Source organism: Saimiri boliviensis, chromosome 4, assembly GCF_048565385.1.
Source record: "Saimiri boliviensis isolate mSaiBol1 chromosome 4, mSaiBol1.pri, whole genome shotgun sequence".
NCBI lineage: Eukaryota > Metazoa > Chordata > Mammalia > Primates > Cebidae > Saimiri > Saimiri boliviensis.
Window position 1 is genome coordinate 113,415,468 of NC_133452.1, and position 24,579 is coordinate 113,440,046.

The 24,579-nt window shown below is 38.9% G+C and overlaps 1 protein-coding gene across 1 annotated transcript in view; it reads right to left on the bottom strand.

The window, feature by feature from the left end:
* Positions 1-8,704: 8,704 nt before the first annotated feature.
* CD109 (CD109 molecule) overlaps positions 8,705-24,579 on the bottom strand; it is a 147,053-nt gene continuing 131,178 nt past the window's right edge. Inside the window, exons 30-33 of the mRNA XM_003926323.4 lie at positions 22,735-22,877; positions 19,294-19,441; positions 17,295-17,397; positions 8,705-13,195 (exon numbers count right to left, since the gene is read on the bottom strand). Coding sequence (XP_003926372.3) covers positions 13,020-13,195; positions 17,295-17,397; positions 19,294-19,441; positions 22,735-22,877 — 570 coding nt within the window. The 3' untranslated portion in view covers positions 8,705-13,019. The remainder of the gene's footprint in view (positions 13,196-17,294; positions 17,398-19,293; positions 19,442-22,734; positions 22,878-24,579) is intronic.

Sequence of the window (24,579 nt, forward strand, 5' to 3'; positions counted from 1 at the left end):
GGCCTAACACCATAAAAACCCTAAAAGAAAACCTAGGCAAAACCATTCAAGACATAGGCATAGGCAAGGACTTCATGACTAAAACAACAAAAGCATTGGCAACAAAAGCCAAAATAGGCAAATGGAATCTAATTAAACTCCAGAGCTTCTGCACAGCAAAAGAAACAATCATTAGAGTGAACTGGCAACCAACAAAATGGGAAAAAATTTTGGCAATCTACCCATCTGACAAAGGGCTAATATCCAGAATCTACCAAGAACTAAAACAGATTTACAAGAAAAAAACAAACGAACCCATTCAAAAGTGGGCAAAGGATACAGACAGACACTTTTCAAAAGAAGACACATATGAGGCCAACAAACATATGAAAAAATGGTCATTATCACTGGTCATTAGAGAAATGCAAATTAAAACGACATTGAGATACCATCTCACGCCAATTAGAATGGCGGTCATTAAAAAATCTGGAGAAAACAGATGCTGGAGAGGATATGAAGAAGTAGAAACACTCTTACACTGTTGGTGGGAGTGTAAATTAGTTCAACCATTGTGGGAAACAGTGCAGCGATTTCTTAAGGACCTACAAATAGAAATTCCATGTGGCCCAGCAATCCCATTACTGGGTATATATCCGAAGGATTATAAATTGTTCTATTATAAAGACACATGCACACGTATGTTCATTGTGGCACTGTTTACAATAGCAAAGACCTGGAACCAACCCAAATGCCCATCATTGATAGACTGGACAAGGAAAATGTGGCACATATACACCATGGAATACTATGCAGCCATAAAAAACAATGCATTTGTGTCCTTTGTAGGGACATGGATGAATCTGGAAACCATCATTCTCAGCAAACTGACACAAGAACAGAAAATCAAACACTACTTGTTCTCACTCATAGGTGGGTGTTGAACAATAAGAACACATGGACACAGGGAGAGGAGCATCACACACTGGGGTCTGTTGGTGGGGGGACTAAGAATGTACGGAGGTTGGAGAGGGATAACATGGGCAGAAATGCCAGATGTAGGTGATGGGGGCATGGAGGCAGCAAACCACATTGCCATGTATGTACCTATGCAACAATCCTGCATGTTCTGCACATGTACCACAGAACCTAAAGTGCAATAAAATATATATTTTTTAAAAAAGAAGAAAAAATGTGTGGTAACTTGCAGGGGATGTGGGAGGAATGAAAACTAGAAAATAGCAGACTTCAGGAAGAAAAGTAGTTGTCCATTTTCACTGGTTTGGGATGCCAAGACCTTTAGTGTATAACTTTATTATTATTTCTAAATTACACAATCTAAAGCTGACAGACTACACTGGGTATCTCAGTCAGATAACATTTATTAGATAGATAGGTAATAGAGTCTATAGCATAGGTTTGAAATTCTAAAGATGTGAACTTAAGATGTGGACTGTGAATCAAGACCAACACCAATAAAGAAAATTAGTTCACAATGCAAGGCAACATAATTCAATGGTAACTTGTATAGCACAGATCCTAAATCAGGAATGGCAGAGTCCCAACTCAAATGCCACCATCTAGCTTTGCCTCATCCATGCAGAAATCCACAGCTAATTCTAGCTCTTATTCCCACCAGGTTCATAAGTGGCCTCCAAAACTCTGGCAGAACCCCCCCTCCCAAGGCAGTTATTTCAAATTGATTTCAGCTGGTACTCAAGAGGAAATCAATTTGGCATCCTAACTATAAGAGTTTCTTTTAAAAACACACACACAATGAGTAAGTCAGCCTGGAATGGATAGCAATTCCAGTTCTCCTACCTGTGACTGCAGGCAGGTGTGCCAGCAGCAGTGGTTAAGTGTGGGGGCTTAGCCACCAGCATTGGCTAGAAACTGGACTGTAAGCAGGAACTGGGAAAGCCATCAACCTGCCAGAATTCAGAGGCAAGGAAATTCAAGCCACAAACAGTTATGGAGTGCCTGTTTCATGCCACACAGAAGTTTCAATGTTGCTCCTAAGAAGTTGTGGAGGTAGGAGAAAATAGAAGTTCTAGAACTGGTGCAAGGCACTTCATCTCCCTTAGTCTTAGTAAAATTTTACCAGCTGCATAACCCCAACCCCTGCCTTCATCATCACATGATATTCTCCTTATATGCCTCTGTCTCCAGATGACCATCTTCTTATAATCTTATAAGGACACCAGTCATATTAGATTAGGGGCTCACTCCTACTCCAGTATGACCTCATATTAACTAATTACGTGTGCAGTGACATTATTTTCAAATAGGGTCACATTCCAAGGTACTTGGGTTGGAATTCCAACATACCTTTTTGAAGAGGATACAATTCAACCCATAACACAAGCAAAATTTTAAAAACTCTCAACCTTTACCATTTTCAACACTCAGTACAAGAAAACAAAAATAGTAATGGATAAGGTACCATTTTAAGAAGCATCAGCCACTAATGAGCATCAGCTTCTGCTAAGCAACTTCAGGGACCATGTAGTCACTACCTTCTGATTCAGAGATGCTCTATTTGGTTCTTCTTAATACTGAGCCAAACTCTACCCACTTGGAATGATTCTGCAACTTGAGCTTGCTCATAGCAGTCTTTCGGATATTTGAAGACAAGTGTTAAGAGTCTGAGTTGCCTCTTCCACCAGCTGAGCCTCTGCATACCCTTTGATCTTTCATCCTGACACTGTTACAGCTGCTCTGCCCCATGTGGACTCCAGCTGGTCTGCTTTCCTAAATCGTGACATTAGTAACTGGACATAAAACACTGAAACATGCAGAACGAATACCCTCCTTCATTTGCAAACTGGAAGCATTTGCTCTCTTGTCACTGACTCATCCTTTTCTTAACCATCAATTCTTTCTCATGGGTGCTGCAATTTACTTTCTCTCTCATCCTGAACTCATGCAGTTGTCTGACCTTTTAGATAATTGGAATAACAAAAAAGGAAATAAAATCCAACTACCAATCAGAGTGGAGAATCATCCAAAGTTCTTTCATCAGCCTTTTACCCTAGGGATGTGACCTGGCAGTAGACGGGCAGAAGACAGAAAGTTTTGGCCCACAGCTTCCATGAAACAAAAGACAGCTTAAGGCAAAAAGGGAGACCTGGGACTTGCCGATTACTGAAACATAGTAACTGACAGGAAAAGTGGAAAACGTGAGAATTTCAGAATGGAGAACAGATAAAATATGGGACATTTGCAGGGAAGAAGATGGAGATAGCCTCTGCTAGCACAGGACACTGTCAAAGCCTGGCAGTAAGGCCTCATGTTCCTGTACAGGCTGGCAGGGCAATGTAACCAGATCAGAGGGCACAATATTCCTGTATCTGAATCTCTAGAATTTGGGTTTCTCATCAGTGATTTTGAATAAATTGTTACCTTCTTCATGGTCCCATTTGTGAATTCACTATGGTAGAAATGATGGCACAGACATATATGCCATGGAATACTATGCAGCCATTAAAAAGGATGAAACCATCATTCTCTGCGAACTGGCGCAAGAACAGAAAACCAAACACCACATGTTCTCACTCATAAATGGGTGTCGAACAATGAGAACACATGGACACCGGGAGGGGAACATCACACACTGGGGTCTGTTGAGGGGGTGGGGGACCAGGGGAGGGATAGCAGCGGGTGAGTAGGTTGGGGAGGGATACCCAAATTAGGTATTAGGTATTAGGAGAAATACCTAATATAGGTGACGTGGGGATGGAGGCAGCAAACCACCAAGGCATGTATATACCTATATAAAAATCCTGCAAGATCTGCACATGTACCCCAGAACTTAAGACATAATTTTTTAAAAAAATTTAAACGTGAATGGCACAGGCAGTAGTAGGAAGGAGAGGAGAATCCATCCCCAAGCCAAGTACCACCTGTGGCCCACTGTGAATATTAGAGTAACATCAGTACAGGCTACAGGGCCTCATAGAGACCCACCATTTAGCAGTAGCTCAGCTAGTGAATAGAATTCCCTTCCATCCTACCCAAAGTTACACATATACAGCTAACACCTAAACTGTATCCACCAGTGTATGCATATATATAATCATAACCATGATTTATTAAGCACCTAATATATACTAGATACTGCAAAACCTGCCCAAGATCATGCTCCTGGTGAAGGTTTTGGGGTTTCTGAAGATATGCAATAAATCCTTCCTCCCCATCTGGTATACAAAAGCCAACAAACGAAGGACTCAAAATATTCACTTTATTACTGATAAAAGCTAAATGGGGGTGGGGGAAGGGAGCATAACCTGATGTGAGTATCCAATGGATCTTCCTACTGTAGCTCATTCTTGGCCAGAATTCCTCAACCTTTGCAGGCAGCTCTGGGCCTAGACAAGTCCTAGGTCAGCACAGGGGAACTGAGGATGATGTCAGGGTAGCACCCAGGAGGGAGATGAGCCCACCATTGCCTTTTCATTCTTCCTAACTTGACAAGGCAGAAAACCACTGTCTCCTTTTGGATGGAGCAAATGAAGGGAGAGACTCTAAGAAAATGTAGGGGAAAATTCCACCTCAATATACCAGGAAAGAAAACTCTCTCCCTTCTAACAAGACTCAAGGCCAGGCCTGCCTGTTACCAAAGCCCATGCTCTTACCCATCAGTATCTATAAGTGAATGTGTCTAGTGCATTATTGGCAGGGAGGGCTACCAGGAATCAATTTTGCTTGAAGATTTTGGAGAAATAACAGAGCGAGAGATTGAGATTCTGTCAGAAAGAAGAGAGATTAGGAGGACAGTATAGTATCTGTACCCCATGACACATGGTACAGCCTCCTGATCTTAGGTCTGAGAGAGAGAGGTGTGGGGCAGGAAGAAATTAAAAGAACAGTTTTCATTTAAAAACATTAAAAAGCCTCAGAACAGACTGCAGCCCCAGCTGATGCCTTGATTACAGCTGCGGGAGATCCTAAACAGGGAGCCCAACTGCGTACCTAGTCTATATCTGACAAACTGTGAGATAAAAAATGTGTGTTATTTTCTTTTCTTAGTTTCTTTCTTTCTTTTTCTTTCCTTATCTTTCCTTTTCTGATGGAGTTTTGCTCTTGTTGCCCAAACTGGAGCCCAATGGTGCAATCTTGGCTCACTGCAACCTCCACCTCCCAGGTGGTTTTTGTTTTTTGTTTTTTGTGTTTTTTTTTTGAGACTGTGAGCACTGAGACACAAGCAGCCCTACTAAGAAAACAAAAAGATACACTATAGCACAGAGTCAGGGAAAGAAAAACTCCTCACTTCATTGCGGAACTCAGTGTGTCTTTGGAGCAATGAGGCCTCCAGAGAACACAGCTCATCTTTGGCACAGAGATGGAAATGGCAGGACAGAGGGGTACTGGGTACCAGGGCTAATGCTCATGTGTTTATAGGCTCCCTGATGGCAGAAAAGATGGCAACACCAAGTGTACCAGTTAGAAATATTAGCTGCATACACCAGAATTAATTTTTTCACTTATTTTCTTGTTATTAGTTTTCTATTGTTGTATAACAAATTAGCACAAACTTAGTGATTAAAACCACTTACACTAATCCCAGCACTTTGGGTGGCCGAGGTGGGTGGATCACCTGAGGTCGGAAGTTGAAGACCAGCCTGACCAAGATGGAGAAACGCCATCTCTACTAAAAACACAACATTAGCTGGGCCTGGTGCCGCATCCCCGTAATCCCAGCTACTTGGGAGACTGAGGCAGGAGACTCGCTTGAACCCAGGAGATGGAGGTAGCTGTGAGCCGAGGTCACACCACTGCACTCCAGCCTGGGCAACAAAAGCAAAACTTTGTCTCAAAGAAAAAAAAGAAAAAAAGAAAGAAAGAAAGAAGAAAGAAAGAAAGAAAGAAAAAGAAAGAGCAAAAAAAGGCACTGGGGCCAGAAACCAGTGCTGCATCCCTGTAATCCCAGCTACTTGGGAGGCTGAGGCAGGAGAATCGCTTGAACTCGGGAGGCGGAGGTTGCAGTGAGCTGAAATATCGCACCACTGCACTCCAGCCTGGACAACAAGAGCAAAACTCTGCCTCAAAAAAAAAAAAAGAAAAGAAAAGAAAAAGAAGAAAAAGAAAGAAAAGAACACACCTTTTATCTCATGGTTTCTCTGAGTCATAGACTGGGCACACAGTTGGGCTCCCCGTTTAGGGCCTCCTGCAGCTGTAATCAAGGCATCCGCTGAGGCTGCAGTCTGCTCTGAGGCTTAACGAGAGAAGGACCCACTTCTGTGGGCAGAACTCAGTTCTTTACAGCTGTAGGTATTTCCGTTTCTTGCTGGCTGTCAATTGGAGGCTGCTGTCAGCTCCTAAAAGCTTCTCCTGCTTTCTTGCCCGATATTGGCAGCTCACTTCTTCAAAGCCAGAAAAGCAGGGAGAGACTCCAGCAAGAGGGTCACTACAATCTAGTGCACATTCTGTCACCCTCGCCATGTTCTAACAGCCAGAGGCAAGTCACGGGCCTCACACACACTCAAGGGAGGAGATCCACAATGGCCTGAGCATCAGCAGGAAGGGGTCATGGGGCCTACCCTAGGGCCCGCCCACCACCACAGCTGGTTTAAACAAGGTAGATGTTCTCTCACTTGCAGAAGAAATCCGAAGGTAGGTGGTTCAGGGTGGTTCCATAGTCATCAGGGACCCCAGCTCCTTCAGGCTCTCCAGCTTCCAGTCCTGAGGGTTTGGCCTTCCCCGTAAAGGACCAAAAAATTTATGTACCGCAGAGCTTAAAGTATAATTTTTAAAAAACTTGAACTGATAGTGCTTTAGCCAATCATCCACAATCCAGGCAGCAGGATGAAGAAAAGGTACTACTATAAAGACACATGCACACTGTGTACAATAGCAAAGACCTGGAACCAACCCAAATGCCCATCAATGATAGACTGGACAAAGAAAATGTGGCACATATACACCATGGAATACTACACAGCCATAAAAAATGATGAGTTCATGTCCTTTGTAGGGACTTGGATGAATCTGGAAACCATCGTTCTCAGCAAACTGACACAAGAACAGAAAACCAAAGACCACATGTTCTCACTCATAGGTGGGTGTTGAACAATGAGAACACGTGGACACAGGGAGAGGAGCATCAGACACTGGTGGCAGTGGTGGGGGGGTGGGGTGGGAGGGACAGCGGGGGGTGGGAAGGGTGGGGAGGGATAACATGGGGAGAAATGCCGGATATAGCATGCTCCTATGCAACAACCCTGCATGACCTGCACATGTACCCCAGAACCTAAAGTAAAATTTTAAAAAAAGAAGCAAGGTACCTACTCCCTTCCTTTTAAGGATACTTCTCACAAGTATCACTAATATCTTTAGCCTATAGCCCACTGACTAGAACGTGGTCCGGGACGCTACCTTACTGCAAAGGCGGCTGGGAAATGAGCTCCTGAAACTAGGGAGCAGGAGAAGAAGGGGTTGAGGAGGAGGAAGAAAGTGGCAGTCTCTGCTACACTGAACATCCACAAAGTGGGCCAGATAAGAGAGAAAGAACAAAGCAAATCCCAGGTGACAGCTCTTGGGATCCTTTGTGAGAGAATGAAACAGTCCTGGAGGCCTCCGGGAATCCCTGGGAAGGACTGTCTGGGAAGCTAGAGGCCCTGTTAGATGGCATGGATGACGCTATTTCCAAGACTCCTTTTAATACCCAGGCCAGTGAGGCCTGGAAAACTCATTAAATAATCCAGTGGTTCTCAGATTAAAATAATCATCTGAATCACCTCTTTATCTAACAATTCAGATCCAGAACCTGATTCTGGATATGCTGAATTAAGATTTCTTAAAGGCCAGACATTTTTGTCAAAGCAAGCTCTTAAGAGAATCTGATGTCTATCAAGTTTGGAAACTACCACTACAGATATTTTCAAAAAAAATTACTTCATCTCTCCCCAGCCTTCAAGCTAAGTTTCCTAGACTTGGGATATAAACTTATTTGTTAATCTAAATATCTGTCCAGTGACTCCAATGACTCTATCCTTGTATAAGAGTGTATTAACTTAATCATATTAAACAGTTGGTATTATGAGGTGATCTAGAAAGGCCCAGCATCACTTAGCTAGAGGGTTTTCAAACTTGGAACTTTTTTATATTTTGGGCCAAATAATTATTTGTTGTAAGGAGCTGTCTGGTGCTTTGCAGAATGTTAGCGGCATCCCTCGCCTCCATTCCCTAGACAACAATAGCACTATCTCCAATTATGTGAACCAAATAAACTATGTCCAGACATTAGCAAATGGTACCTGAAGGCAAAACCACTTCTAGTTGAGAACCCCCAATTGTGAAATGTTATCTTTAGTATTTCACAGAAACCCAGAAAATTCATGGCAACAGAAGTATTAAATAACACTGAGTGGGAATTTAGCAAACGCACATGAAATCTTATGGTCTGGATGCGACAATCAGTGCCTCCATTTTCCTGTGTGTATAAAAACTATGTGTTCTGTGTACTTCTGTATAATTTCCAGAAATTAAGAGAGTGCTTACCTGACATTATTTTTTTTTTATTTGTGTATTACCTACCTCTCCACTGAGGGGGGTAGGTAAAGGAGGCTGGTGATAAAATTTCTTCAACTTCATTTATGTCAAGCCCTTGCAACACAATAATACCTAATCTAAGCTAGCCTCAGACATCCTGTTTCTCATAAGTAAGCTTAAATAAGGGAAATGTGCTATAGATATGCTTTATGCTAAAATATAAAGAACACATAATAAATAGATGGGAATTTAAACTTTTATTAATAAATCATGATTTTCTATTGAATACATAATAAAGTACAATTAATAATAACATAACATTCCAACATTAAAAATTAAAACTTTCAGAATCTTGATCAATATATAAAGCTTTAGTGCCTGGAAAAATAATATTTCAAATAAAGCAAAACAGCTTCCCAAAATAGAAAATTTGTGGATGAAATTTTATAAAGCTTCCTGTGTACAAAAGAGATTGACTCCACATCAACTGACCCCTACTGAAAATCAAAATCATTAAGGCTTGAAGGACCAGAATTGAGCAACATTCGATTAGTTATCAAAAGAAAAAATCTTAAAGATCTACAAATGGAACATGGAACTACCTTCTACCACCAGTTCAACACACTGGGCAAAAGTGGTAAATCTTGGCCTCAAGACAACATAAGATAGAATGATTCTTAAATATGTAGCAACACATATATCAATATTGTTCCTATTACAGAGACACATGCATACCAATGTATAACTTTTCTTTGCAATAAGAAACTCAGGAATCATCCAGGAAATATCTATTTTCCTAGGTTACAATTGAAATGAAAATGATAATGTATTTTATAAAATGATGCAATGTGGTGCTGTCTTTTGATGAGACATGAAAACACAACTCACTGGATAGAAATAGTTGTTAAAATAATCCTACTCTCACTGACATATACTTAATTTAAAAGTTATACTTACTGCTTAGTTTTCTGAAGAGGATAATCAAAGTAGTGATAAAATAATTGCACCTTAAATTACTCCCAGTGTAACATATTTAATATTAACATAAATATCTGAATAGATTATGGAAAAATTTTAATTTCTTAAAAGCCCTATGCCGTACTGGAATTTGAAGATGAAAAAAAAAGTGAGCAATATACTCTTCTGCCTGCCCAACAGAAGCCTCTACTGAGAACGTAAAAGGTTCTGAAGTCCATTCACAAATGAGTCCACTTACTATAAGTGTCTTAAATTTACAATATGCAAAAAACTAATGCACCCAAGAATATATCATGGCACCGTGACCCATAGTAATCACTTGGCAAACTCAAATAACTACCCTCATAGGGAGAAATCGTGCCAAGAGAGAATTTACAACATATTTTTAGAAAGAAATGAGTATTCAATAATTCAATAAAGCAAATTAGAAAAAGTAAGGTTGTCAAAAGAACTCTAGATTATATGCCAGCAGGTTAATAAAATGGTTCTTTTTTAAAAACTGGAAAAGAAAAATCATAGCTCCAATGTTTTTAATGTCTTGAGTCAGCCAGACATGTCCAATGAAATAACTGCATTACATCAAAATAAAAATAGTTGGAATTATATTGACAGTCTATTTATAACTATATTTAGCATAAATAGAAATTAAAGCTAAATATGTCTTTTAAAAAATAATTATACCTAGACTCAAAAGAACAGAAGCAGGGAGAGTTATGCTATCTGTAATTCTGAAAATTACCACATTCAGGAGATAGTATTGCATATGTAAGTAACAACTCCTAGGTAACAGAAATATATCGTATTCGGTATAAGCAAAACGCTCCTCAGATTGTAATATATAATCCAAAATATTAAGCCAAAGATACTATTTTTAGAATGTTTGAAAAACCAAGTACAATAGAACCGCATAATAAAAGGAAGAATTTCATTGACCAGCCACATTTTAATGGGCTTGAATTTCTTTTTTAAAACTATAACTAAAGGTAATAAGATGGTAAAACCAAATATAAAAGTGTTATTCTGTCCTAGAAGTGTTTGGCTACTAGGTTTTCCCAACATGGAGTCTCTGGAAGCACTGGCCAAACAGAAAGGGAGGTGAGATGTGCTGGTGTCTTAAGGTTCCCAGTCAGTAGAGAAGAAGGGGGCTTTAGTTCATATCAGGAAATGACATTGACAGTATTCTAAATGGAAGAACTTCAGCATAAGCAATCTTAATGGTAAAATGAGTTTTTTAATATTCTTACCCATAGCATGTGAAGAAAATCATCTATATTATTGATCGTTACTACTACATATACTCCTTATGCCTGTGGTATTTTAATCACTTTTAGTCCAAGTCCACTGCTTAGAGCAGAGCAAGTTCTCCAAGGGAAGTATGAAGGAAGAAGTGGCTGGGACATCTGCACAGCCCAATGCCCCTAGCTGACCCTTTCTCTTCCTTCTCATTGTTGTCCTCTTCACTTTCAACAAACTTACAATAAAAAGAGATGAGTTACAAGGTACTTTTAAATTGAAAACCTGAAGTTCTTCACCAAAAAAGTATTAAATGCTAGTTTTTAAAGAAGGAAATACGGTTTAAAAAAGATATAATCTCTCTTCCAATGGCCTTTCCATCCTAGTGTTTCCTAATATATGACACCAAAAGTTCACTATACATTAATTACTAAAGAATATAAAGTATCGATTATCATTATAAGGTTCCCAGACCAGGGCAGAGGATGAGAAAGTCCTGTGCCAAGACCCTCCCCCAATTTTTTTATAAGATTATTTGATCTTTAAAGAACCCCCAGAGTATAAAGGGCAAAAACACCATTACAAGGAGGCCCCATAATAGTAAGTGCCTGTTTTAGAACATTGTGTCAGAGGTATAAGAGATCTAGAAACTTTTTCCCACGTAAAAATAAATGCAAGAAAATTAGGTGTTTGATACTTAACTGCCCTCTTCATAGACCACTCTCTGCCATCTATTTTCTGCAATATAGGTTTGACAGCTTTAAAATATTGAATGTTAGTTATTCCTACCATGGTATCCAAAATATCCGTAAGTAATATATACCATCCATTCCGCTATAATTTCTGAAAATTCACTAAAATAAGAGCATTTTTAAAAATTAACTTTAAAAGATACATTTGCATGCTTTCTTTTTGATGGTTTTATTTTTAAAAAACTAAAAACATAAAACAAACTCTTTGGAGCCCATGGCAATTACTTTTTCTCGTGTCCACTGGAGAGAAATGCCAATGAGCTAAAGAGCAAAACTCAACAATTTCTTAGATTGAGTAAAAGATCATTAATTGTTGACTCCGATATAAATTATTTCAGTGTATTTAGAAGGCAAAGAAGAAAGGGAGATTGAAAGGAAAGAAAGAGAGAACGAGGAGAAAGAGAAAGGGGGACATCTTTAAAATTTCCATCCAGATAAATTATATTACTCTTCAGAATACAGGGCAACTAAAAATTGAGGTGTTCAGAATTCAGGGATCTTAAAAGTTCACAGCAAGCATCAGATGTCACTAGATGACTGGCAGCCTGATGCTCAGATCGCTGAGCCCAGAAGAGGTTCCACAGAACCCCTGTCCAATGCCAGAGATCTTTAGGACAGCAGTCATGTCAAGATGCTCTGATTCTCCACAAACCCAGCTTCTTTCTCAAATTGCAGGGAGGTCGGTCTGCGGTGACTTATCTAGTATTTTGTTGTGCCCTGGCTCACAGTGTCTCCTGGTCTAGGATCTTCTAATCAAAGTCCCTTGAGGCACATATCGCAGTGCTCTCTGCCTCTCACCCTGAGATAGAGTCAGTGTGGGGCTGAGGATGTGGGAAGAAGGGAGCACACCCAGCACCCCCCAGGGCAGTTTTTTGTATGCTCCTCAACCTCTGAGATGGCACGCAAAGCCCAGGGACATGTGCTGCCCCTCTCGCATTTCTCTATAGAGGAAAAAGAGAGGGAGGGGAAAGGCTGGGGTGTGTGATCAGATTTCCAGTGAGAAAAGACAATGCCACTAAAAAAAAAAAAAATTACCACCTATATTCTAAAAAGAAAGAATTTCCAGTTAAGAAGTATCTACTGAGACCACTGGGCATGGGACGGTGGGGTAGGGTGGGGTGGGCAGTAGGGTTAGGTTGGAGGTGGGAAGGGAACAGATCAAGCTCCTCCTGCTGGCTGTTTTCTCCCATTCCCAGGGAAATCCATCTTTAAGCAAACATGGATGTGTAATAATGCTTAAGAACCTAGGTTCATTTCTTCCATAAAATGAGGAGAATAACTATTCTAAAATAATACCTTTATTCTGGAGAAAACAAACAGCTCCAAAAAAAAAAATCCTAAAAGATTTTGAAAGGGGAAAATATAGACATAAAACTGCATTCATTCTGATCTTCCACACAAAGATCAAGTGAAGGAGTCTACACAGCTATACGCACCAGGACCTGTTGTACACCACCACCACCCCAACCCCATAGAAAGGAAAAAAAAAAACTGTTTTTCAAAATAGAAGCAATATTCGATTATGAAAACAAAGCAATCACATGTGAGTACTGGAAATATTAGTGTTACATGGAGTCCTTTAAAAATAAATCACAGCCAAAGTTGCAAAAAGTACAGAAGTGTGAAACAGAAAATAAAAATGACTGAAGAGGGATGATGGAAGCCTGAAGCTCCATCCTCACAAGGACGGCAGTCCCGGACGTCACGGCAAAGGTCACAGGAGGATAGCTTCGCTTCGGAGTTGTAACTTCTCACCGCCCGTCTCCCTGTTCAAAGAAGCAGACATCAGTTCACACAGCTCCCTTGTTTAGAAACATTGACTTTGCCAAAACATAAGAGCATTTTGATACACTCTTCTGAGTTTTCCATTCTTTAGCTAATTTTATTTTTCTTTACAAGAAACAACTGAAATGTTGAAGAGGGATCCAAAGTACTAACCAAATCCGAGGGAGAAACAATGCACTCAGTCCACTCTGTCGACCACCAGCAGTTGGCGAGCATTGAAAGAGAGAAAATCGACTGCAGCTGCACACTGCGATCGCAAGCCCCACTTCAGTCTCTCATGGCATCAGGAAGAATTTTCAGTTGAGGGCTGTTTAACCTCCTCAAGAGTTTATTTTAGGATGACATTTTCTATGCACTCAAATCAAATTCTAATCATGAGAACTTCTGAAACGAGGCATTTACCCTGGGCTCTAGTAAAAAATACATAAATATGAAGGGAAGAGTGCCTATGCAATACCTTGTTTTAAGGTTTTAAAACACTGAGCATATAGTATCTAAAAGCTAACATGAAAAAACTATATAAAGTACCTATAAAACCACAGTAAACTCACTGTAAAACGCAGATGAGTTTTATCGTTTTAAGGAAACATATTCTGATTTTTAATTTATTCATGGTTTTTCAGAGATTGTTGTCCATATCGTAAATGTGTTTTGAGATTTTTTTTTATTGTAATTTAGGTTCTGAGGTACACGTGCAGATCATACAGGATTGTTGCATAGGTACACACATGGCAAGACGGTTTGCTGCCTTCATCCCCCTATCACCTATATCTGGTCTTTATCCCCTCATTATCCCTCCCCACCCCCTCTGTCCCTCCCCTAGCCCCCCCACTACTGACCGCAGTGTGTGATGCTCCCCTCCCCTTGTCCACGTGTTCTGTTTAACACCCGCCTATGAGTGAGAACAAGCAGTGTTTGATTTTCTGTTCTTGTGTCAGTTTGCTGAGTATGATAGTTTCCAGATTCATCCATGTCCATATGAAGGACAGGAACTCATCGTTTCTTATGGCTGTGTAGTATTCCATGGTGCATATGTGCCACATTTTCTTTACCCAGTTTATCAATGATGGACATTTGGGTTGGTTCCAGGTCTTTGCTATTGTAAACAGTGCCACAATGAACATATGTGTGCATGTGTCTTCATAACAGAACAATTTATAATTCTTTAGGTATACACCCAGTAATGGAATTGCGGGGTAAAATGGTATTTCTATTTCTAGGTCCTTGAGGAATTGCCACTCGGTCTTGCACAATGAACCAGGTATTAATTAGTCCCTCCCATGCAGGGACTGGGAGGGAGGGGCGGCCCCCAGCCCTCCTCCCTCACCCCTGCAGCCTCTTCCAGTGAATGAGGACACCTGGCTCTGTCCACCATAATCAGAATCAGCACAGCAGGGCAGAACATGCATTTTGTTGACACTGCCAAGATGCTGTCAGCATAATGATCACCGTTCTAACTGGTGTAAGATGGTATCTCAATGTGGTTTTAATTTGCATTTCTCTAATGACCAGTGATGATGAGCATTTTTTCATATGTTTGTTGGCCTCATATATGTCCTCTTTTGTAAAGTGTCTGTTCATATCCTTTGCCCACTTTTGAATGGGTTGGTTTGCTTTTTTTCCTGTAAATCTGTTTTAGTTCTTTGTAGATTCTGGATATCAGCCCTTTGTCAGATGGGTAGATTGCCAAAATTTTTTCCCATTGTGTTGGTTTCTGGTTCACTCTAATGATTGTTTCCTTTGCTGTACAGAAGCTTTGGAGTTTAATTAGATCCCATTTGTCTATTTTGGCTTTTGTTGCCAATGCTTTTGTTGTTTTAGTCATGAAGTCCTTGCCTATGCCTATGTCCTGAATGGTTTTGCCTAGGTTTTCTTCTAGGGTTTTTATGGTGTTAGGTCTGATGTTTAAGTCTTTAATCCATCTGGAGTTAATTTCAGTGTAAGGTGTCCGGAAGGGGTCCAGTTTCTGCTTTCTGCACATGGCTAGCCAGTTTTCCCAATACCATTTATTAAACAGTGAATCCTTTCCCCATTGCTTGTTTTTGTCAAGTTTGTCAAAGATCAGATGATTGTAGATGTATGGTGTTGCTTCTGAGGCCTCTGTTCTGTTCCATTGGTCTATGTCTCTGTTTTGGTACCAGTACCATGCTGTTTTGATTGCTGTGGCCTTGTAGGATAGTTTAAAGTCAGGCAGCGTGATACCACCAGCTTTGTTCTTTTTGCTTAGGATTGTTTTGGCTATGCGGGCTCTCTTTTGGTTCCATATGAAGTTTGAAGTGGTTTTTTCCAGTTCTGTGTTTTGCTTATTCTGATCTTTCCCAAATTTTCATTTTAAAATGGCCTCCTCATAAATAAGTTGCTTTCCACAAAATTTTCTGTAGACTGAATTATTTTTGTTTTGTAAATGTTTAAAATGTTCCCCATGCACCCAAGAAATATAAATTGGGGAATTTTTCAATTAAGTTAAGTAATCAAGTTGGATAACTAGTTACTGTCATTGGGTCTGCACAGTGTATTCCATCCCTCCACTAAAGAAGTACTACATCAGTGTTTCCCAAATGTCCCACAAGAACCTGGGTGAATCCTCTTCCTCAGTGCCAAAAAACAAGAGGAACTGGCTTGTTGACTTAGAGGAAAGAACTGGTGCTACACCTTCGTCTTGAATACTCTAGCAAGCACTAACAACAATGGGAACAAGTTCATCTCATTTAAAGTGTAATTATCTACAACTACCTAACACATCAAAATGGTAATGCTTCTCATCATTATGATGATTCTGCACCACCACAAGTGCTTATTTAAAATAAGACGTATTACCATTAGAAACATTAGGCCAGAAATCACATGCAAAAAGTCACTCTGACTAAACATGGATTCCTCCTGTTAAACTTGGGCCGTCTCTAGACCAGCTCTCTATTTTTACATTCTAAATTCCCATCATTTTATAAAATAAGAAGTTACCAGTAAAATCAAAGAAGCTCAAGTTATTTTCCAAACTGGCTATATTTTTCTTGATACACTTTTAAAAGTCTGTTATCAAGTATAAGTTTTCAGCAAAACACCAGACTCCCTCAATGAAGAAAGAGCTAATTCCGGCCAATGCTACTGCATTGCAGACGCTGTTCATGTTCTCTTCTGAAGAAGTCCCATTTTACTTATTATTCATTTATGTACTAGTCAGGGGGTACATCTACAAATTTGTTACAAGGGTATATTATGTGATGCTTGAGGTTTGGGCTTCTATTGATCCTGTCACCCAAATAATGAACATAGTACCCAATAGAGTATTTCAGCCTTTGTTTACCTCTCTCCCTCCCCCTTTTGAAGTCCCCAGTGTCTACTGTTTCCATTTTTATGCCCATGTTCAGCTCCCACTTATAAGTGAGAACACATGACATTTGGTTTTCTGTTTCTGCATTAATTCACTTAGAATAATGACCTTCGGCTGCATCCATGTTGCTGCAAAGGACATTATTTAGTTCTTTTTTAATGGCTATTTAGTATTCCATGGTGTACATGTACTTCATTTTCTTTATCCAGTCCACAGTTGATGGGCACCTAGGTCAATGCCCTGTCTTTGCTATTCTGAATAGTGCTGTGATAAACATATGAGTGCAGGTGTCTTTTCAGTAGAATAATTTATTGTCCTTTGGATATATACCCAGTAATGAGATTGTGGGGTCAAATGGTAGCTCTGCTTTTAGAACTCCCATTTTAAAGCTGGAACCAAATGAAATGGGTGCTTGGAATAGAAGCAATATCTTCAACTGAAACATAACTAGACTCTCTATGTCAATTTTTCTTTGTAAAGTTTGTAATTGTGAGTTAAAAACTTAAAACATTATAAAAAATATATATCATTTTTAAATTTCATATGCTAAAACTTTTCATGTGACCCTTGTAAATTATCAATAGTCTTCACTGAAATGGAATGCTCACTTCCTGCCTCTCTGCCTTTTATACTTTCTCCTACCAAACCCTGCCCTTGCCACAAAACCAATCTAAAAGGTGGTCACTTCCAATAAATGAATGAATGCCTGGCTTAATTTCTAAGAATCAAGAACTCCAGAGCATACTTACTTGGCTCATAGTAATCCACAATGGACACTGAAGCATCTTGGGTATTTGAAACTTTAAAGTTTCTCACAGCAGGAATATCAACACAAAACTGGGTTGCATTTACCTTGAAAAATACAAAAGAGTCTTAAGGCGTTGGCACACTGCGTGTTCATGATTAAGTAAAGACGTTTCTTTTTCTTATTTTAAGAAACAGAGACTAACACTTAGGGAGGATTTCTACAAGTCAGATACTGCAGTAAGTACTTCCTAGGAACTTTCTTATTTAACTTTTAAAACAATGCTTACAAAAAGGTATTGTTCTTAGTTCCATTTTGCTGAATGGAATGCTGAGAATTAGAGTGGTTAAGTAAGCAGCAAACCTGAGGGTGCATCCCCTGTCTCAAACGGCGCACCCCACACACAGTTACTACTAATGGCTCACAGCAGCCTCCTTCTCCTGGGAATCTCCCTCCGCTCACGCAAGGCACGCCACCCAGTAGGTGAGGTAACTAAGATGGGGCTGTACTCCACAGCCAAAGACTGAGATGGGGTACACAAGGCCAGCCTGTCTGTCTCCAAGAGGGATAGCTTTTGTCAATTTGGCAAACAACACCAGTTAAAGAATCAGAAATTAGTAAATTCCTTCCAACATTCCCTTATTTGCCAGTAGCAGTAAATGAAAAGTCAAACTGACCACTCAAAGAGTACTGGACACTCAAATTAAGATAACCATTAACAAGAGCATCAAAGATAGAAGACCAACTCCAAAACCAATTACACTACTAAATTAAAACTTTAAATTTGTTTTTCAAGTTCCAAATCAGGCCCATGGCTTTCAAGCAGGGTTTAATGTAAGATAATTCCTAAAGAACAAAAGAATCCAGAGACTCTTATGTAACATTACATTGAGACTGAATTCATTTTAACAGGGCTTTAACCAAAGTGTTTTTGAAGAGCTAAGACAAATGAGAACATTCAGGAACTATCTTTTTAAAAGTAGATATTTTGCAATATATTTCTGATTCATACTTAGCAAAACTGAAATAAGAAACAGACAAACCCACCCATGTAAAATGAAATCCTTAGAATACTATGAACTCAATATCAAGTCAACCTGTGAAGCTCATCTAAATGCTATAAGAAATGAATAAACTTACACGCCACCAGTTTTAAGACATACCAAGCAGAGTCTGGAATTCTTCACTTACCTTTCCCTACATATTGTATGCACCTTATGCTTGAATTAGTAGTACTCATTCAGCAATAAAAAGAGTACATGAAGGTTATATAATAATTATATGTCAAGATCAAATCTCTGAGAATAATCTTCCATGATTTAGCACCTAATTTTTTTAGGTAAGAATATTAATCCCTTCAAGGTTTCTTAAAATCTTCATGGAAGAATTTTTAAATGTATAATCAAGGCTTTTGTCTTCTAGCCAGGCATGGCGGTTCACACCTATAATCCCAACACTTTGAGAGGCCAAGACCAGAAGATTGCTTGAAGCCAGGAGTTCAAAATCAGCCTTGGCAACAAAGTGAAACCCTGTCTCTGCAAGAACTTTTCATGAAATTATCTAGGCATGGTGGCATGCACCTGTCGTCCCAGCTACTCAGGAGCTTGAGGTCGGGGGGATCAGGAGTGGGAGGGTGCAGTGAGCTATGATTGCACTACTACACTCCAGCTTATGCAAGTCCCTGAGACAGAGAGGGTCGCAAATTCACATCTGGACTGAATTTTTTAAATTATAATATGGAAATTTCTATGTATTTCACATCTGGTGTGAAATAGAGATTAAGTTTTAAAGACCTTCACCAGCCTCGTCAATAATAGCAACTCTCTAAACCGAGTTTATAGTTATGTCTTTCTAATGAAGATAAATATATGGTTGCCATGTTGAACTCATTCAGGGACACAAAAAGTTGAAATAACAACTTAAAGAAAACACACTTAAAGGTAGACATCTGAACATAATACATAGTAGCTGTGTGAACGGTTACTTTATGCTTTGCTACTTACAGAATCTAAATAGAGGTTGAGTTTTCCATGATCATATTCCACTTTCTTCACTGTCTCGCTCAGAGGAATGGCATCTGAAGGCACCATAAAGCCACTGAGTAGGTTAACTTCCATAAGAGCCATGCCACTCCTATCTGGGCCCAAAAATCTAAATCAAAGAGGGGAGGGTGAATGAAAACTCCTCAGGAAAAACCTAAAGCTCTTATCAAATTATCTTCATATGAAAATCAAACCCACCCAATGTTATTCCAAATACTGTTTAAGTTCAAACAAACTTCACTACAGAGAATTTTAAAACAGGTTATCATTTTCTTACATGTATGGTATTCTTATAGGTTTTGATCGTGTAAGAAATAATGATACAACAATGTGTTCACTTGGCAGATAGTATGCAATGCCTCAATGGAACACGCTTGCGCTGATAAAGTGTAGCAGAGCAACATACATCCTTTCAACAGACAACTCTATTTTCTAGTGGTGACTCCAAACTGAATTGCATTTTTCCTTTTCTCAAAAGTTGACAGCACCAAACTTCGAAGCCGAAAGCCAGGCCCAGAGAGGGAGGCATGACTTGACAACTTAGCGATAGGCCCCATCCAAGGTCTTAGCAACCTTTTATTCATCTGGTTTTAGAAACATCAGACCAGTAGGGAGAGGCCTTCCCTTTGTTTTCTCACATACTTGAAAAACATTTTGTGTTTTCTTTGGCTGCTGTGAGGGAATTACAAGCCTTGGAAAGTTTTATTACACTGCATCCTTCTCTCACCCCGTTGTACATAATGTGAGCATCAAAGGATCTGGGCACCAACAACATTTTGTCTCCTTGAAAATAAATATTTTTCTAAAATGAATTTATGGCAAGAGCTTTTCATTTGCAGCAGAAGGAGCCCAGCTAACTGATTAAGGAAAGATGTTTGCCTCCAATATAAAAGGATCAGAGCATAAAGTTAGTAACTGTTGTCCTTTTAAACAGCAAAAGCAAGATGGGCTGTTAGAAAAATCTTGCTTTTTAGAGCAGCAAACTCATGCTTACCAAACATGACTGATTGAAAAGCCACACAGTACAACTGCTGACTTCAGCTGGCCCTGCAATCCAAAGCAACTGAAACCATCTGCTGATAATGCACTAAGCAAAAATAGATGCTATTGAAAATAATAAATGGATTGAAACTAGAGGTGTTTGCATACGAGAAAAAACTACAGATGGGAAAAAACAGTCAATATGCTTAAATACTTAAAAAGCAAAATGCAGATTCTACTTTCAGTACAACATTCAGAGTGCCTTGGTTGATCTGATCTCTCTACCAGCCTGGGGCAGAATTTGTTAAACTATTATGCCACACAGAAAGACTGGTATGACGTAAGGTCTTGGACCCTGTTGATAGGAATCAAGTGTCAGAAATATCAGGTAGTCTTTTTATAATGTGCTGCTGAAAAATACACTTAAATGTTGTTTGTCTTTCATACCAGATTTTTCTCAGAAAACTGGTAGCAGCATTTAAACCCTTTTTATAAAACCCCTACCCTCACATGAAAACATTTCCCTTCTTCAGGCTCTACCTACCACCCAAACTCTGTTGTCCACCTGATTTCTGACATGTGGATAAGATTGGAAATCCTGCATCCTTACATGAACCCCTATAAATGAATGCTGAGGCCTCTTCATAGTCTAAATCCTGGTTCCACCTCATTTTCCTCATGTTTCTTCACCTGGTATCTCTTAAGAGGCAAAAATATCCCTCTCATAATTCCATGAGGGTCTTCTTCTTTGCCCTTTTCAAAACTAGAATTTTAGACCTGCTTAGGGGATGTTTTTCATTAATTTATGTATCCCCCTCAAACACCAATTTCCACGAGGGCAGAGCTTGTGTCTTTTTTGGCTTACAATTATATTCCCACAGCTGACACACAGACACTATGCCCGGCACATAGCAGAGAATCTACCAGTATTTGCTGAGGGAATAAATAAATGAATGAGAAAAGCAGGAATAGGCATGCCTATAAGCCCAGCTCTTGGGAAGGCCAAGGCAGGAGGATCACTTGAGGCCAGGAATTTGAGAAAAGCAGGAATAATAATAATACATACTTTACAGATTTACTGTAAGAATTAAATGAGATGCATGTGAAAGTGCTTGGTACAGTGCCTGGCATATAAGTTTCTAATTACTATAGGTTGTTATTGTTTATAATAATAATAATAACTTGAAGTTGTTATTTTATAACAGAGACCAATTGCAAGATTAGTAAAAAATAATTGGAGTCCTATTTTCTTCTCAGCTAAAATGGATGCCACTGCAGAGATTCTGATATCCCTTTGCTGCTGGCCTGAAATGCCCAAGAAGGTGAAGAATGGGGCAAATGTGTGACATTCTAACCCAAAATCAAGAACAAGAAGGTCCAAAGATAAGAGAGACAGTAGCAATAATGGCAGATACTGGGTCCAGGCAATGGCTGTGAAGGCTGGCCACCAGGATGTACACCCAGAGATGAGCTTGAAGAACACCTGCCAGCTCAGGACCACATCAGGGACTTCTAGCCCAACAATAAGCTAAGTTAAATCAGGATGCTATGGGATACTTTAGAAGAGCAGACAGCAGCTCTTCAATGCCAGTGCATCTTTAACTCCCAGCTCAATGCCAAATAATGCAGATGTAACAGGATAGATTCAAGAAAGAAAAAAAATGTGAAGCCTCTATAAGAACATTCACAAGGAGTATGCTCAAACTCTTGTGTGCAGTAGAATGATCAAAAAGCTGCAGCTTCCCAGACTTACTGTGAAGTCAGTAGGGTTGAGGTAGAACCCTTCTTTCTTACAACTTAACAAGATTCTCAGATGCTTTGATATAGAACAATTTAAGAATCAACTTAAAAAGTACTCCCAGAAAAAAAAAAAAAAAAAAGTACTCCCAGAAACTTCAGTTGTTAAGTGTCTGATTATCCAAGATGTGAACCTCCTAAAATGGAATATTTTCAATGTATCTTAAAAAAAAAAAAAAAAAAACTATCCTCTTGATTGAATTTGCCTGCTATCATAAAGTTTTGGGTTAAATGCATAACAGTTAAAGTTCAATATGAACCTGAAATAATTATTTCAACAGAAAAATAACTCCTAACAAGAAATAACCATTTTTGGAGTATTAAATATGATTGACTCAATTTGAAGTCTTCCTAAATTAGACCTGAGTTTTATTAATGTATATATACATTGTTCTATTCAAATTTGTTATATTTTCAGGGACAACATAAATAAATTTTGTATGCATCTAAGAAATGCTTGAATATAATTAGTATTTCTAGTTTGTAATATGAAGTGTGGTGCATTACTGAATTCTTTGTTCAATATAACTTCTTATACTGACATAGTTAGACAACTATATGTAATTGAATCTTCAAGTCTATTTTTTAAAGGAAAAAAGAAGAGAGACCTAAGCAGATATTTACCTTGTGCACACATTCAAATCCACATGATTCAGATCATCTTTATTATCTTTTACAGCAACATCTAAGTCAAAGGCTTCTTGATTTTGGATAGATCTTCGTCTTCTAGAAGACTCAAAATCTTTCACATTATATACAACATTGAGCTGTAAAAAATAAAATAGCATAAATAATAAATTGGACATAAATTTCCATCATTATGTCTTCTAAATACTATACTAGTTAATGATTCTCTTTGGACGGACCCAATAAGATTTTTAATCTTCAAACTTGAAAAAAAATTAATTTTACTGGCTAACAAAGTATCACTATTAACAAATGTTATTACAATTTATAAAAAAAATTTTTAATGGAGAAATTTGTTAAGTAATATTCAAAAACAAGAATAATAAAACACTATGGGTGATATCTGGGGATATACTTTGTCAAAGAAGGTAAACAGTCCCTTGAGGGAAAAACTTTCTTGAGAGCATTCATTAATTTCTAAGGCCTGTTTCCCAAACGGGGTCATTTTTTACTACCTAAAACTTTAGAAACTCTCAGTAGGATAAATCAAAACTAAAACATTGAAGAGCCTTAGTTTAACATTGCTGAGGATTTTTTGTTGTTGTTCATAGGTTTGTCAAAAATTATAAAACAAGCGACAGCTTTCAAGTCAACTGGGTCTTTCTCAGCATCTACTCGGTACCCATCAGTGATGTTAAAAGTGCTGTAGACAAGCTGGGGAGCCTGAGGACCCACATCTTTCTCAAAGGGATCCTAAATCCGAAGTTTAGGGATGTACTCAAAACTTCCTAGGCCAGTCTCATACCCAGATGGGTTGGAATCTACTTACATGCTCTACCTCATCCCCTTTTTCATAACAAGTTTCATAAAGCTTACTGCTGCTTTGTAAGGTTATATTTTCTATTAACTTAAACCTAAAACATATACACATATGCACACACACATACACACACACCTCTCACAACTAACATCTAATATCACTCATGGATTTGCATACTTAAAAAAGAAATCCTCTAAAGTAAGTCTTCATGTTTCAAATCTAAAAGTTACAATCTTTTTATTCTGCCACAATCCAAACTCATACACTCCTTCATCCTCTTGATCATTCTGGTTATCTCACTTTGGACATTCATCAACTCTTTCTTAAAGTGTGATAATTAAACTATAGAGTATTCCTGAAGCAGCTGAAGAATAGTCTCATAAAATTGAAGAGATGCTCTCTATTATTTCCATCATTCCCTTTCCAGTGGCACACAACTGCTCTTTTAGAGACCAATGCTGCCAGGAAACAGACGAGGACTACTCTATTTGTCTCTCGGGCCATAACTAAGTATTAGGGTTTACATTTGGCAGTAAAGCTCAACTGCTCGCTCAGGGAACTTCAAAAGATCTTGCAGTTTACTTCCAACAGTTTCGCATTTTATTACCCGAAAGAGGGTAATATTTACTGCAAACTCATGAGTATTCTTTGCCTTCCTTTTTCCAGAGCACTTATTAAAATATCAACTGTAAGAAATCTCAATACCCATTTCTGGGTGACCAACTTCTTTGTATTTTTTTCCTCCCTCATGAAAAATGCCTACTGGTCCCTCTGCATTTTGAGACTGATGTGGGATTGGTGAACTTTCTGACAATCAGGTACCACGTTTAACCCTGTGTCCTTTAAGCCTCAAGTAAAAATCACTTGGTTTCAATAATTTCTCTGCATTCAGTTTATCAAAAATGAATCCCAACCAACTTGGTGATTTAAGTATATGTAATTTTTCAGTTTTATCTAGAACACACTGAATATTTGCTTTTGGATTTACTCTTGGATTGCAAGAAAGCTTGAGAATGAGAATT